At 35.5% G+C, this 16,286-nt stretch overlaps 1 protein-coding gene across 1 annotated transcript in view; it reads right to left on the bottom strand.

The window, feature by feature from the left end:
* Positions 1 to 287: 287 nt before the first annotated feature.
* Positions 288 to 16,286, bottom strand: part of LOC110443801 — a 38,199-nt gene continuing 22,200 nt past the window's right edge. Inside the window, exons 12-22 of the mRNA XM_021488221.1 lie at positions 14,796 to 14,849; positions 13,976 to 14,104; positions 12,329 to 13,039; positions 11,661 to 12,053; positions 9,681 to 9,821; positions 7,772 to 7,990; positions 6,576 to 6,776; positions 6,145 to 6,257; positions 3,666 to 5,332; positions 3,329 to 3,451; positions 288 to 1,878 (exon numbers count right to left, since the gene is read on the bottom strand). Coding sequence (XP_021343896.1) covers positions 1,710 to 1,878; positions 3,329 to 3,451; positions 3,666 to 5,332; positions 6,145 to 6,257; positions 6,576 to 6,776; positions 7,772 to 7,990; positions 9,681 to 9,821; positions 11,661 to 12,053; positions 12,329 to 13,039; positions 13,976 to 14,104; positions 14,796 to 14,849 — 3,920 coding nt within the window. The 3' untranslated portion in view covers positions 288 to 1,709. The remainder of the gene's footprint in view (positions 1,879 to 3,328; positions 3,452 to 3,665; positions 5,333 to 6,144; positions 6,258 to 6,575; positions 6,777 to 7,771; positions 7,991 to 9,680; positions 9,822 to 11,660; positions 12,054 to 12,328; positions 13,040 to 13,975; positions 14,105 to 14,795; positions 14,850 to 16,286) is intronic.

The raw sequence follows: 16,286 nt of genomic DNA, 5'->3' as shown, positions 1-16,286 counted from the left end.
ACAAATAGCAATAAATACGGGATTATCATGTGTATAGGCCAATTAAAATCTAAAACTACATAACATCAGGTAACAGGACTGAGCACCAGGTCTGAGTATGTAAACCACCGATTGTCTAATTAGCAGCACCGATGTTTGATCAGTATTATCACGAGGTTAAATCAACGTTCATTAGCTTGATGAAACGTTGTGGAACACAAAAAATAACTGATATTTTTCTTGTTATAAATATAAAACAAATAATTAAGGATTAACTTGAGTATATTTATTATGTTTTGGAGCTGTAACACAAAAAAAACGGTGTGTACTCTAAATAAACCGCAAAGCGGTTTATGATGAGAGTACACTCCGGTGTTTTTCCCTTTCATGGGATGCACTAAAACCTCACATTATCTCTTTCATGGGATGCACTACAACCTCACATTATCTCTTTCACGGGATGCACTAAAACATCACATTATCTCTTTCATGGGATGCACTAAAACCTCACATTATCCCTTTCATGGGATGTACTGAAACCTAACATTATCTCTTTCATGGGATGCACTAAAACCTCACATTGTCTCTTTCATGGAATGCACTAAAACCTCACATTATCTCTTTCATGGGATGCACTAAAACCTCACATTATCTCTTTCATGGGATGCACTACAACCTCACATTATCTCTTTCATGGGATGCACTAAAACCTCACATTATCTCTTTCATGGGATGCACTAAAACCTCACATTATCCCTTTCATGGGATGTACTGAAACCTCACATTATCTCTTTCATGGGATGCACTAAAACCTCACATTATCTCTTTCATGGGATGCACTACAACCTCACATTATCTCTTTCACGGGATGCACTAAAACCTCACATTATCTCTTTCACGGGATGCACTAAAACCTCACATTATCCCTTTTATGGGATGTACTGAAACCTCACATTATCTCTTTCACGGGATGCACTAAAACCTCACATTATCCCTTTCATGGGATGCACTACAACCTCACATTATCCCTTTCACGGGATGCACTAAAACCTCACATTATCCTTTTCATGGAATGCACTAAAACCTCACATTATCTCTTTCATGGGATGCACTAAAACCTCACATTATCCCTTTCATGGGATGCACCAAAACTTAACATTGCCCCTTTTTTTATAAGTTCATTATAGGTTCAGTTAACACATTAAATTCTTGTAACATTGCGAAAATCATGAAAGTGATCTTCAAATAATAGTGCTAACATGCCTTTTATCAAATATTGTAAGTCGTTTGGGGTTTTACCCAGTAAATATAACCACCAAAATATCTAATTCTTATAACTGTATTTCAGATAAGAACAAATCTATTCAAAGATATCTATTATTAATGCAGATGTATGTTTTTTTATTATTGAAAATATATCTCAAAAATATATGGCGATATCAGTATTTAAATAGTTCAAAACATAATAGAAATAAAAATCGCTATTAAATGCTAAATACAAAATAGCTTACTGAAAGCTGCAACTAAATCTCAAAACGTATCAGATTTATCATATATCTTATTTTGCGACTTCATAGATTACATAGATCTGAATCCTTTCACGTCATATGTACACTATCAAATTCCTGAAATCTTGTCATATGAATTTAATTTCATATATATTTGTAACTTCTTTGCAATCCAAAGCATATGATACTTTTTGAAAAAAAAGTATTCTGTGTAATATAATTCTACACAAAACTGAAGTCTTGTAGCTCTATATCAAGCACTGAATCATGAAGGCTTCCGTCATTCATCAACGAATTACTGCTAAAAGTGTAACCAGTAACGTCATGTTCTTCAGATACCTCTTCCAATCCTTCTTTCTGACGGAGATATTCTGATATCCTATTATTATGTCTGAAAATAAAACCAAAGTTCATCACTGTAGTCAAATGATATGCTCGTGCTCATCCTTCCCTTCGATTAGGAATGTTCAGGTGCTCAATTTAGATTTGATTATTAAAATATCAGGTCATCTTTACACGATTTACGAATTGAATTAATTCATTTAATACTTTCGTTTTAAACACTAGAATTATCTAGGATAAAGTATGAAATTACATCACTCAATCGAGCAAATTAGCTTTTCCACTTCAACAGAAGAATTGTGTACTGACAACGTAAAAGGAAATGCAGGGTGTTTGATGCCTACTTTTTCTAGCATACACATAACAGTGATGTTACTATCAAGGTAACACTAACTTGTTTTAATATTTCGAATGAGACACTAATATTGACCATTCTAGAAATATATTTCATATAAGTCACTATTTTCACTATCTATAAATGATATAAAAATAGTTGCTATTATATAACTAGCAAATTTTAATTTCAATATCATCTGTAAAGTGAGCAATGCTGTGTTTAGAACCCATTACAAATGTCTAGATTTTGTTTCTTTTTCTAATTTCTGTTCATGGTGTTATTTTTTTGTATCACCGAATTAACTTCAACTTTTGGGTATACACACGTTTGAGGTTAGCTCACCTACTCGAAGGGAAATGGCTGACATTGGCTAGATTAACATTCAAGGTCATAGGGGTCGGATGTGAGTAAATTCTAAAACAAATATACCAAAGACATAAGGTTATGATATTTGAATGGTGACTTACTCCTGGAATGTAACGCTTACAAGGTGTTTTTTTTTACCTTAGCACAACTTTATTATGTTCACCGGGGTCAAATGCGTAAATCTTTTAAAATGACCAATGTGCTATGGCATTTGGTGGGTAGCATACCAAGGGAAGGGGTTAGAGACGAACTTTAAAGTTCACAGTGATTAATGACTGCTGATCAATAATCATGGGACCTCAAGTATTTTAAAACATTTGACCTCTATCGTGCAGGGTTGACCTCGCAACACTTAACACAATTTCATTCACAAGGTGTAGACAAATTCTCTTTACCCTGCTTGCTACAATATTTTTTAGGATATATTTTACGCCGACCTACTTTAAAAGACACCTATGTAAGATTTACCTACATCATTGGGTAGCAATTCAGTGATCAAGACCCAATGGGCCTCCTGTCTATATCTTTTCCATAAATTGCAAAACCTTTGTGAGGTAATTACTGTGTGCAATTCACGAATTTAAATGCAAAACGTAACAACCTTGTAGAATGTCACGGAATCTAAGGAAGGTACGGTGGTGCTAAATCATTCTAATGTTATGTTCAGTAAAACAAACATCATTATTTAGTTTTATTTGTATCCATATTTTTTTACTGAAACGATTAGAGCTGTAGCAAACTCCTTATCAAGATTGGCCTTTTGCTTTGTTTGTTTTAATGAAATGTTATTAAATACCTTTGGGTGTCGCCCGCTTTGTCCTCCGATATTGTTGTCTGTTCTGCGCTGTCACAGGAAGACGATAACGTCTGTAGTCTTAACGCTGCCTGCTGTAAACGCACCATCACTTTGGTCTCTTTCCTACTAAAACAATAACACGCCACTTAGTCGATACCGATATATATATAAATATGTATAATTGATAAAATGGGCAATTTACAATCAGCTTCCCACGCACGATCTAAACAATTTGACATACATAAATGTATATGCAAAACTAAATAGAAAATGTTCACATCGTTATGACAAGAAACGTTCTATCTTATATTTCTCTTATTAGACGTTTTATACAAACCTTGCATTGTTTGTTTGTGAATATTGACTTTGAGCTGATGCCGTCTTGTCGATGACGTCATCGGAGTTTTGTTTAGTTTGGTACGCAGAGTCCATTTTCTTGACTTTTCCAACTGATTGTATGTAAACATCTGCATCATCTTTGCCACTGTTAGGTGTAAGTAAACTCCTTGATGACGACGAAAATCCGGTATCTGTTTCGGATGTAAGTGGAACTTTCAGCGTCACGCTTTTGTTGGTATTCTTTAAGAACATACCAGACACATCAGAGGAAGTTGTTGACTCATCTAATACGTCATATGACGAGAACGGGGGTAGTCTCGGCAAGTCGTTTTCGCTCTTCTCCAGTCTATATGCCAGGCATTGGTCGGTGTTGAGCATGCTGTCGGGGTCGTATACGTTCTCAGAGTTCTGCTGTGTGTGGTACGAGTGTCGCCGTTGTACAGTCGGTGCATACAAAACCTTTCCATCTGAACCATTTTCAAGACTACAGGGGGTTTTGGCCAAATGATTCGGCACTAGATCGTTACTTCGAGATTTACGTACAGAAATCCTCGAGGTTGAAGCAGGTGACGTATTATCGGCAATTGATGATTCTAGCATCCTTTGAATACTTTGGCATTGTTCGTTCCTTTGTTTTTTTCGTGAGCGTCTGTGTTTGTGTTTTGTTTTTGAGAAATATGGCAAATCTGTATCACTGCTTGTTTTTGAAAGCGGTAAGTTTTGATGTTTTGCAGAGCTTATTTTATGAGAATGACAATATCCTCTCCTTCGACGCTCCGTGCGAGCTAGACGTAATTTCCTATCTGATAAGCCCCCGTTGTTACACGGATCATCCCTGGAAGTATTTTCTGCCTTCGAACAAACGCTTGGTCGTTTTTCCAGCATGTCCACCTCCATCGGGTCTGTTCCGTATTCCAATGAGTTTATTCCATACATTTCCTCATATGAACGAGCGCCATGGGATTCTGAACTATCAATGGTAGCAAATACATCGGGAAGATCAGTGCTGTTGTTCAGATTTATAGTAGAAATTGACGAATGAGGCACAGATATACTTTCACTGTTGAACGGTGTTCTTTCAACACGCAACTTTGATGCAAAACGTTTTCGTTTGCTGTCCACGTCTAAAAATTTGAAAGGTATTTCCGGCCGCTGCGCCGTAGGACTTTGATACGGCATTACTAAATAGCCGAAGGACCCACTTCTGTGAAGAGGAGAGGGATCGATTAGATGTGTTGGTGTTGAGCCTACCACAACGATTTCTGGATAGCAGTGCTCGACGTTTTTAGGCAACAACCTATTACCCAACTGCGGCATTTTTGTCTTAAAGGGACTTAGGTAATTCATCTCAAAAGATTTCATTCCTAATTCTGAAATCTTTAGGATAGGGACTGCGGCATCAAAACAGGCCCCAGCTATCTCACTTTCACTCGTTTCATCACAGGTTATGTCAATGTCCTGGTCAGTACAAAAATTGAGGGTGCCTCCCTTCATTCCTCCCACGGAGTCCTCGGAATTCTTTTCCAACATCGTGGGACGTTTTTCCATGACAGGTACAGTGAGATCCGACTGTCGGTTATTGTAAGATGCGAATAGTTTGGCAGCGGCCCGATGATTAACAAAATTGATATCTGGCGACTCAATTTCGTCACAGAGCTCTTCTCCCTGATGTTACGAAAATGAATGAAATATAAGTGTCGAACTGCATAACTTTGATCACACTATTTCACTTCAAAGAAGTTTTATCTGTTTATCTGTGACTTTTTCTGTCGATTGACAATGTCATATTTAATATGAATTTCTATTTCAATATTGCTGGTCACCTCTAGAACGCTTCCACTTTTTGTCCAATACAATTACTCTTACAATAATAGTTTTGCTACATGATTTATGAGTTTTCGGAAGATATTGTAGCATTTACAGGATTACATAGAAATATTTCATGTTACGAAAATGAATGAAATATAAGTGTCGAACTGCATAACTTTGATCACACTATTTCACTTCAAAGAAGTTTTATCTGTTTATCTGTGACTTTTTCTGTCGATTGACAATGTCATATTTAATATGAATTTCTATTTCAATACTGTTGGTCACCTCTAGAACGCTTCCACTTTTTGTCCAATACAATTACTCTTACAATTATAGTTTTGCTACATGATTTATGAGTTTTCGGAAGATATTGTAGCATTTTCAGGATTACATAGAAATATTACATATAAGAATACAAGCTATATTAAATAATATGTTTGCATTTATGTGCTAAATTTGTCTCTCCAATTAAATCTTGTAACTGGTTTTATCTACTTATTATTAATTTTGTACAAACTAGTATCAATTCATTGTTTCTTGAGTACCTTTCGAATGTGCCATCATTGAATTACAATATAGCCAAGTTCGAACTACATTAATAAAATAACCTTCATTTGGAACTATTTTGGCATTATAATCACATAGAATGAGTCGCTGACTTATACCTCATTGTCTTCCAAAGATACGTCCTGGTCATTGGCAGGGTACCGATAGTGTTTATACATATCTGCGATGCAAGGGTAATTGTTTTCTGTCAGCCTGTCTGGCCCTCCTTTCTCTATGGATTAATTAAATAATGTTGTCACAAATATATAAAAACAATCAGAAAATATATAATTTTAAATTGTACCATATTGTTTTCAGAAAAGCATATTTGTGAAATTTTATGTTTCCTTGTAGAGTTCTTGTAATTCCAACCTTCATATCCTTCGGACATTAGATTGTAATAACCGCAAAACTTAACCAAAACAATCTGCAAAATGATGTAGCCGTTAAAATCCATATTTAATTTTAATGCAATTAAACAAAACAGTCTACAGATTGTGCAATAGCTATTTTGTTAATAGACATACATATATCTATATAGAACTTGTACCTATGCCATGTTCGGTCGACTTTGTTTCTTTGCAGCAATTCAATTTCTTCTCACATCGACGGCGTACGATGAACATCGACGTGAAGGCAAATACAAGGTTAAGTACGACGATCATGCCTATCCAGATAGGTTCATTTAGCAGTTTCTCACCAGTTCCCATTATCGTTTTCTTCGCTGGCTTCTTGGACGAACAATCTTCACCTTTATGTTAAAATAATCAGAGGTATTTAAGTAAACTGTTTGATTCAAACATGATGGTAATAACTTGATATACTGAAGTCATTTTGTTGACCATCCCCCGCATTTTTTATCTGGTCGCAATCCTTTATCCATAAAGTGTATAAAATATCGGATCACTGTTACCAATACAAAATTAAAAACAAGACATTTCCCTGTTTAGTGAGTACATTTTGAACCCTCTAACACAAAAACAGATGATTGCACGTTTTCAAAAGTTCATTAATAACAAGTACTAATTATAATGGGGACCATTACAGAAGTCCCTCAAACGACCCCTTTACTATGAAATGTTTGCTGAAACCGGAACATGGACGTTACGGTTGTATTTGGCTGTAATAAAGTACCTATATCCAATTTTCATGAAAATCGAACGATATTTAATTCAGAGGCCAGGAAATGGCGGCCATTTTGTTGGAACCGGAAATGGACGTAACAGTTGTATCTGTGGTGTCATATAGTACCTATATACCAATTTTCATGAAAATCGGACAATATTTTAATTTTGACCTATTTGACATTATGAGAAGAAGAAGATACGGAGCAAAAACAATAAGTCCCCCCACTTCGTTTGGGGGACTTAATTAACCAGGTCCTAAGAGGCAAAATAGAAAAGTCAATAACTGGATTTTCCAATACACAAATACAGAATTGGCATTGTAATAATGTCTCCAGAACTATGTAGGTTACCCTCAATCCAAGACTTTGGCCCATTTTGTTGACATTGTGACATTTTCTTTCTTGACTTTACAAACATTGTAAAAATTCGATTCTGGTTTGTTTAAACGACTTTCACGTGCGATGTCAATTTTTCATATACATGCTTCATAAAGATTGCTTTTGAATTCATATGAGTATTTGATGAGATTTTATAGAATATTTGTATGCAAATTAGTGCTAAATTCATGTACTGCAAAGATTATTTAAATTTACAAATAAGCTAAACAAAAATGGCCCACCTATCCATTGCCCTGTGCAGATACACTGCGGACTTTGTTTGGACTGTGCGCAGACTCCGTGGCCTTGACACCAATAGTCGCTACACTGTACTTTTGTCATGTTACAGTGCTCGCCCCATATGTCGGATTCACATTCACAGGTAGCGCCACCATCATTGATATCACATTCTCCGTGTACACAAGGGAAAAGGTCACACAAGTACGTTTGGCAAAACAGACCTATAATGAAATGTTGTATTTAAGCTGCATGTGGTATCGAAACACATTTTAAAAAGGAAAATCTGACTCGAGAAACCTTCCTTCTTGCACATAGACAACACTGAAGTTCTTAAATACTTGCATCGTGTTACTTTTGGAAATGACCATTAATATTTGAAGTGTTATATGTCAGTTTGTTACAGCATTGCCGTGAACAGTGAGGACACTTTTTTAACTCAAGTATCTGACTTAAGATTTCATCCATTTATTAACTTCATGAAGGTACAACGGTTTTTGTTTGCAAATCGCTTACTACCGTGAGACGTAACATCAAAACATTCATAATATAGTTCATTCAAGTTGAAGATATGTTGATTCTAAACTTACATTTAAGCTATTATTGCCAAAGACACGAGCGAAAAATGGGACGGAACAGGCATTCAAAACCAAGAAGGGGGTTTGGTGTACCAGGCGATATTAACTATCTATGTTGGAAGACAACAAGTCAATCTACTACCCATTCCCTATGTATACTTACAAATTAATGATGATTGACAGAAAGGAAACAAATTCATATTGTCAGGTGGCTTATGTTACTACTGTTATATTGTTAGGCGTTCCTCATAGATTGGGAAGTTTGACAACAAAGTCCCACATAGAAAGTGTTGTATCTTATAACACCGGATTGGCGAAATAATATCTGAGGCTCCGCACCAGCAAAAACAAACCAGGGAATGCCAAATGCTTCAGGATAATCAATTAACATTGTGCAAGAAACTACGTGATCAAAATGAAATCCTGTTGAAAATGGTGGTTCACTTAAATAAACATGAACAATGAGTTGAGAACTTGTGGTCTTGCATCTGGCACCGTACTAATTAACGAACCCAGATAATTTAGTAAGTTAACATTAGATACTGCATGTTTTGTTATATCAGAAATGGAATTGTCTCAAACACATTTAAGGAAGCATTTAATTTTAAAAAAAACTGATCAGTTTTAAAACATTTTGACTGTCAATCTTGTTGACATGATACATGTAGTTGTAAATTTAGATGTAAATTGATGAAATTAGATACATATCATTGTCGTTACTTTCTGTAACGAAATCAATTATGTCATTGTGATACGTTCGTGAATTAGTATGATGTATTTGGGTGATGATTGGTCAAATTTAATACATATCATGTTCTTTGCAATTATGGTATATCTGTGTGAAAATTGAATTTGATACAAACCGGTGTCATGTTCGTACTCTCTGTCAAACGAAACCAATCATTACATTGTGATCTAGAGAGCAAATTTGATGCATAGCACGTCTTTACTGACAATGACGAAACAGTTATATTATTGTGATAAGCTTATACTTATTGATAGTTTAAATGATAATGTGTGAATTGGTCAAATGATACACAATGCCGTTTCACTGTCAGTGGTGAGGTTTGTTACTGCATAGTTACTTTATTTAATGACATGAAAGATCCACCGTTATAATATTTTAACTGTTTATCATATCTTAAATTTTGTAGAATAACAACTATATCTAATATGATCTTTAGATATTTATAAACAAACAATGACAGATCAGGAGTTGGCGGTGAAATTATCAATGGCACAAAATTATACTCGTGTGAACATTTCTGGCTAGACAATACATCGATGTTATGTTTATGACATGTATTTATGAAAATTCATGTACTATCAGGTTTACCTGTATAATTTGCTCCACATTTACAGGCGGATCTCTCGTTCTCTAGGCTGATACAGACTCCGCCATTAAGGCAAGTATCGTTACCACAGCAACGTATTGTTCCATCCGTTAAGGATTTGGTCTTTTCTAAATACATATCATCTAAAATAAAAATGATATTAATCAATGATGAAGTGAAACCTAAAGTAATCCCATGTTTATGATACAAATGTTTCATTTTTCAAAGCTAGTTCGTGTATTATCTGTGTAAAGGAAGGAAACAATTAGTGAAATAAAACACTATCAATCATTAACGTGTGTGTTAGATGGAGCTGTCCAGGGTAAGACATTTTTAACTTACACCCCATTTCACGTGACTTGACGTCACAATGGCTCAACAATTACGTGACGAAACGAATTTTGAAAACTTCTATACGGAAAAGATGACGTGATACAATTTAAACCATTTACGTTATATTTACCGTACACGTTAGAAAGACGAAATTATTTATTCCTGCGCTTACTCCGTTTGCAAATATGGGGGATGCTTAATTTCGCAGACGTATTCGTTTTCGTCAAAAAAGCTCAGGGGAAAATTGATATTTTTAAAATGGTACCTGGACCAAACAAACATTCATGGATTCTGAGCTTATTCTGGTAGTTGCAATGAGAGAAAAATACATTTTCATGCCCTAAGGTGAAGGATAGTGAAATTCCACCCGAGGGATTTTTCAAATTTGGCAAAACCCACGGCAAAGCTTCGGGTTTTCCAAAATTTGAGACCCCAAGGGTGGCATTTCCTACACCCCTAGTCATGCAAGATCAGCTACCCCGGAAGGATAAGTGTGTTCTGCATAATCGATGACACCTGCCTTGCAAAATTAGGTTAAAAAAAGCAAGAAATAAAACGTCCTCAAATCAATAAATAACTGCGGAAGTGGCAACAAACAGAAAGACAAACTTATGGGTTAAATTGAACATATCGACCTTCATATCACACAAAGGTTTATCATATTCCAAATGGTGGTGACCATATACTTGTCCATAGCGTTCATAGCAACCGGCAATTTTTTGGAAAACCTATGTGTCAAATTGTCAGCAGTCGACATCTGTCAAGGAAATTAGATTATTAGGAGAATGCTCTTCAATACCAAATCAAGAGCGACTGTAAACATGTATTTGACATGAAGGGACGTTAGAGTCATGAAAGGGAACGTTTATAATAGGAAATTCGTACAGTAACCAGTTCCTGCGGGTCATTCGTAAAGACTGAGGAAGTAGCAAAGCTAAGGAGGGTATACACGATGGACGTGGTCAATACATTTAACATGATTTAAAATATTTTATGCATCGCAAAGTGAAGTAAAGGACTTCGCTATACCGATTTTTAAGAATTCTTTTGTATTGTCCGTAATAAAGAGAGAAGAAGCAAATTCAGTGAGGTTCGAACATGGTGGCCACCATCTCGTCCTACGTCTTCTAGGAAGAGTTAACAGAGACATCACTTAAGTTTTCCACATGATCCACACTGTCATAACATCCGTATGGCGCAGAACTTCAAAACAGTCTTACGTTATGTTCCTCTGTAGTGTTATGGGCAAAATAGGATGGTCAGGAAAATTGTAAGAATGGTGAGTTTTGGGGAACTCATTTCACTTGTTACTTTCTCTATAAGTGTTTGTAACATGCTGGTCTATTACTTTCTCTTCAGATCTGTTATTGTAATCAATATGTAACCTGTTTTTGATGTAATCAGTTATTGGATGTTGTACAGTAGTTTAGTGCCTTCCAAAAGTGATGGTAATTAATTACAAAATTTAAAATTCATGATGTGATGGAACCCGTTATTGTGTTTTTTACCTGTCTCGCTCGCAAGCGTAATACATTCCCGTTGTAAGCTATAAATTTAGAGAGAAAAAAAATGACGTTAACACATGATCTGCAAACAAGACTGATTTGGACCTAGCGACTTGGTGATTTTGTTATAATTGAAATACACACCTGTGATTGTGGTAAATCTTGCTTGGAACATGCAGTGTTTATCCGACCCAGATCTTGATGAAAATATCACCTGCACAGAATTTAAATGAGATCGAAAAACGTTACGACCCTGTGATGTTGAATTTGCCGTCATGTTGACGATGGGTCTGTAATAACCATGTCCTAGGGAAGTATCTGTAACTTCCAAATACGCAGTATCTCGCAAACTATCCATGAGAGTCACATCTGTAAACTCAAGCAGTATGTTTGATCCGATGTCTGTCGTCAAGTTGATGGTCTGTTCAGAGTTTCGTGGGGCACTGTTGGGGAAGTGAAGACTCTGTATGACCCCGGAACGCTGTTGGTTAGGTGTGATCTTTATAGTTTCGGATACTCGTATTATTTCCTCGTTTGCTGTGATGAGAAATAATAAAGATACACAAGTGTTTTGTTTGTTTGTTTGTTTGTTCAACATATGATGCCTTTGTGATTTCAACGTAGAGGTTTTTAAGAGTACATAGGAATACATATCATTGATAACGCTCTAGTAATGATAAATGTTTAGAAACCACGAAATAGAAAATGAGATGACTGAGCATGAAAATCTTGAGTCACGTATTACACATCATATATCAAAATCTTAGGACAAAACAGTTAATACATTGTGTTACACGAAGTAGTATACTTACAAATTGAATAAGTGCCGAAAAATCCTTCATTTTCCTCTATCGAATCAACGTTTAAACAGAACCGTAAACCACTCATGTCCGATATAAACGTTCGCTGACTTACAGGAAATGTTGTATCTAATTTGTGTGGTAAAGTAACCCTTCGCTCCTCGGTGTACAAAACCAGGGATGGATCTAACTTGTTTTGTGAAATGTTGATATTATTGAACAATACAATAATTCTAGAGTTACTTTGCCAATTGAAGGACTTGCAACATCTCACCATGTCTGGGTAGGGCAGTGGGTAGTTGATATTTGATATAATTCCACTCTTATCACTATTATTCACACGTACATTCTGTACACATTCTTCTTTATTTATCCATTTCCAAGATAGTTCAAATCCCTCAGCGACAATCGAAGAATCTGTGTGAAATATGATCTTGATCTGTTGTTCTATAGAAAGAAAATACTTTGTACGGGTAGTGCTTCCATTTCCACACAAGGTTGTATTGTTACCCATGATGTCGTTCAGGCTCAAATAATCATATAAACATTCCTCTTGGTACTCGATTGCTAAGAATTCTAAAGTGACGAAGATTCTGTTTCCAACTGCAGCGTGTAATTCATATTCCTTGTGTAGATTGTTGTCATATGGGTGACCTGTATTCGGAGGCATTTTTATCTGACCAGTTTGTTTGCCGAGAACTTCTGTCGGGATATGAACTGAATCTGAAGTAATAAAAATGTTCATGCTTCCAACCTTCACGGGTGATTATTTCAATAATTTAATTTATTGTCTTATTATTTGAAAATATATATATATATGTATATATCATCTGAATAAGTACACCGAGAAAGAAAAATTCGAAAAAAATATATAATCCTTTTGAATATATGTATTGCAGATCCCTTCAGTCCGTTCAAGAACAATTAGCGCCCTGGGAAGGTAGCTTCTTATTGGTCTTTAGTTTTTCGCCTACGTACAATCACTAAACGTTTATTGACAAGCGGGAAAACTATAATTTTACCAAAAGCGCTGTCTTAGACTGTCTGTATAATTATGTTTAGACATAGCCTACCAGCCCAATAAACACTAGCATACGCTGTAAATATAAACGCCGGAAGAACTGGTGAAAATAAAGAATTGTTTTAAAAGGAAAACCATAATCATTTCAACTAGAATCAAAACCCATTATATACATTTTGTGATTTCGTTAAAGTGACATTATTCTTGCATACTTCGGTGGTCTCAGATTGAGTTTTTATTAATATTCCGATATTAATTGTTATTACTTTCATTTCTAGAGACAACTCATCAACCGTTTATGTAGCGTCAACTATAGCTTTTTTCTACGTTTCGTGTTCGTGCCAATATTGTCATACTCTACTCAACCATTATCAAATTAATAAGATATAGATCGCGTTCTATTTTTGATGTTTTTGCTTATGTATCGTCTAAGACACAACATTATCGAAATAACGTAATAATCTGAGAGATTCATCCATAGCTACGTAAATATGTATGTGAAGCTGATTGTAAAGTGTCACAGGGACAAGTATAAAATATCGACATTACCAAATGTGCATCACAAAATTAAGAATGGCCGAACTATGATTAAAATGATTTTCAGACAGGTTCATAAAATGAGTATGTAACGTAATTACCTGTCAGATGATGTTCTTTTACACATATAAATGGACGAGGTATGTTACAGTCAGCATACGACATTACGTCGTCCATTTCTAAACAGCTTTTCCCGGATAGTCGAACATTCATCATTCCACAGAGAGATCCTTGAAGAGAAAACATGAAATCATATAAGGTAAATTTCCTGTAGTGATCTCTTTCTCGAATATGTAATTATCAGTAGATTCAAATTTATTCAAGCATATTTGTTTTTTTAATTGTCTAATTTTTCTACCCGTCTTGTTTTAAGTTTGTTTCCCTTGCCCCAGTGGTTGTAAATATTTGTAAACTTTCATTTGTCAAACTATGATTTCCTTGCTCCAGTTATGTTGCAGACCAAATATGGTAAGAATGCGTGTAGTCTTTCAGGTGAAAAGTTCAAAATTCACCATTTGTTTCTCTTATTGACCCCTGTTCTTCACCATCAAACAACACGCTATTCCAATATACATACAAGTAATTTTCATATTGATACCAAAAATTGCAACACAACAAATGTTGTTATGTTCATTCAGGAGGAGTAACGTTTAGAAGGGGAAACATTAAAGGACGGATATTTTTCTCTTTCTTTTTATTATCAACTCTTGCCACTTGCCACCTATCTTTTATTATTGCTGTTAAAATTATAGTCATTTTTACATTTACTAAATCAGCCAGCTAATATTCGAACGCCAACAGACAGACAAAATGTAGAATATATACATTGCAGAAATAACGTCAACGTAGAAATTTTTCCACAAGCATTTTGCAGAGTCGAAATGAAAATAAATCCGCTTTTATTTCAGTGATTAATAATACCATTTTTTCTCGTCCCATCCCCTGTCCAGACACTGATATATTCTTGACTGTAATCTACAAAACACAAAACAGTCTAAAAATCAGCGATTTTGTTGCAATGGTCAATAATTAGATATACAACATATATACAAACGATTAAACAAATATGAAAAATCCCTCAATGTTCAGACTGAGACACCTGACTCACCAGTGGCAATGGTTGAGTAGCCAGGTCGCATAACGATTCGGCAGTTTTTGGGAGGTAACGAAATGAGGGTAAACTGTTTGGAACACATATGTACCGCTCAATTCTTGTTATAAATATGTACCTTGAAAAAAACGGGAATATTTACTTTTATTGAATAATATGTGACTGTGTCCGTCTTACCTCATCCAGCACGAAATGAGGTATTGGGCCTCAGCTGACATACGTGTAAGCCCTATGCACCATGAGTTCTGCTCACTCGGTCCTTGTTTTAGATCCATAACCTTTTTCGAGGTATTATGCAATAATTCGTTACTCTGTACCCAATAAATTCTAAATACTGATACTTAGTAATAAGAGATTATCAAATCCAACTACTAGGTAACTGAGATATGTTGATAATGATGGTGCATCACCACGATGCCAGGAACCTAGTAATTTTCGCAGAAGGATGATTAATGTGGAGCAAACGCAAGCCTTAACGTGATACGACCTAGATCTCCTTTTATTGGTAATCGGACATAGAAACTTTTAGCTAATAACGCAGCTGAAAGCTGATTTCAATACACGTATATACGAGCTAATGCTAAGAAGTATGACACTAGTAAACTCCAGGTAAACAACTTAATGAGGACAACGCTGCTGGTACTGGGTAAATGTTCACTGATAAAAGTTCATTACAGATAAAGCGGAAATAGGTTAGAAACATCAAGTCGGAAATAAATATATATTCACCAAAAACCCAGATGATTTGGACTTTCACAGCAAGTTCACGTTGCCGTTTTGTGAACGCGCACCAAGTGAGCTGATGCAGTTATTAAATACCCGAACTTTCAGACCGAACTTTTTAATAATATTAAGGATGGCCGTATGGTCACATAATGTCAATGAAAGCCGTGACTAGAAAGAAACATAACTCAATGCTGGCTTAAGTGGCAAGCCGTGACTAATGTTTATGTCTATGTCAGCTATGGCTCAACAAGACCGCTCTTATGACTATGAAATATGTAGCCGCGACAAAAGTGGAACATAAATCAATGCTTGCAAAATTGACAAGCCGTGATCAGGGCTGAACCGAACCCAATGTTTTCTTGATTGACAAGCCGTGGTCAGAGTTGAACCTATCTTTTTTTTTTTATATTGTTTTATTTTTTCAAGTTTTTTGTTACATCTACATCAAACAGACATTACACACAAACTCTCACTTGTAGACAGAAGCATGCGTTTCTCAATCATAGTCATTTATACACGTCATCATCATCATCATCATCATCATCATCATCATCATCATCATCATCATCATCATC

This window comes from Mizuhopecten yessoensis, unplaced genomic scaffold (genome assembly GCF_002113885.1).
Source record: "Mizuhopecten yessoensis strain PY_sf001 unplaced genomic scaffold, ASM211388v2 scaffold716359, whole genome shotgun sequence".
NCBI lineage: Eukaryota > Metazoa > Mollusca > Bivalvia > Pectinida > Pectinidae > Mizuhopecten > Mizuhopecten yessoensis.
This window is presented reverse-complemented; position numbering and strand designations above follow the sequence as displayed.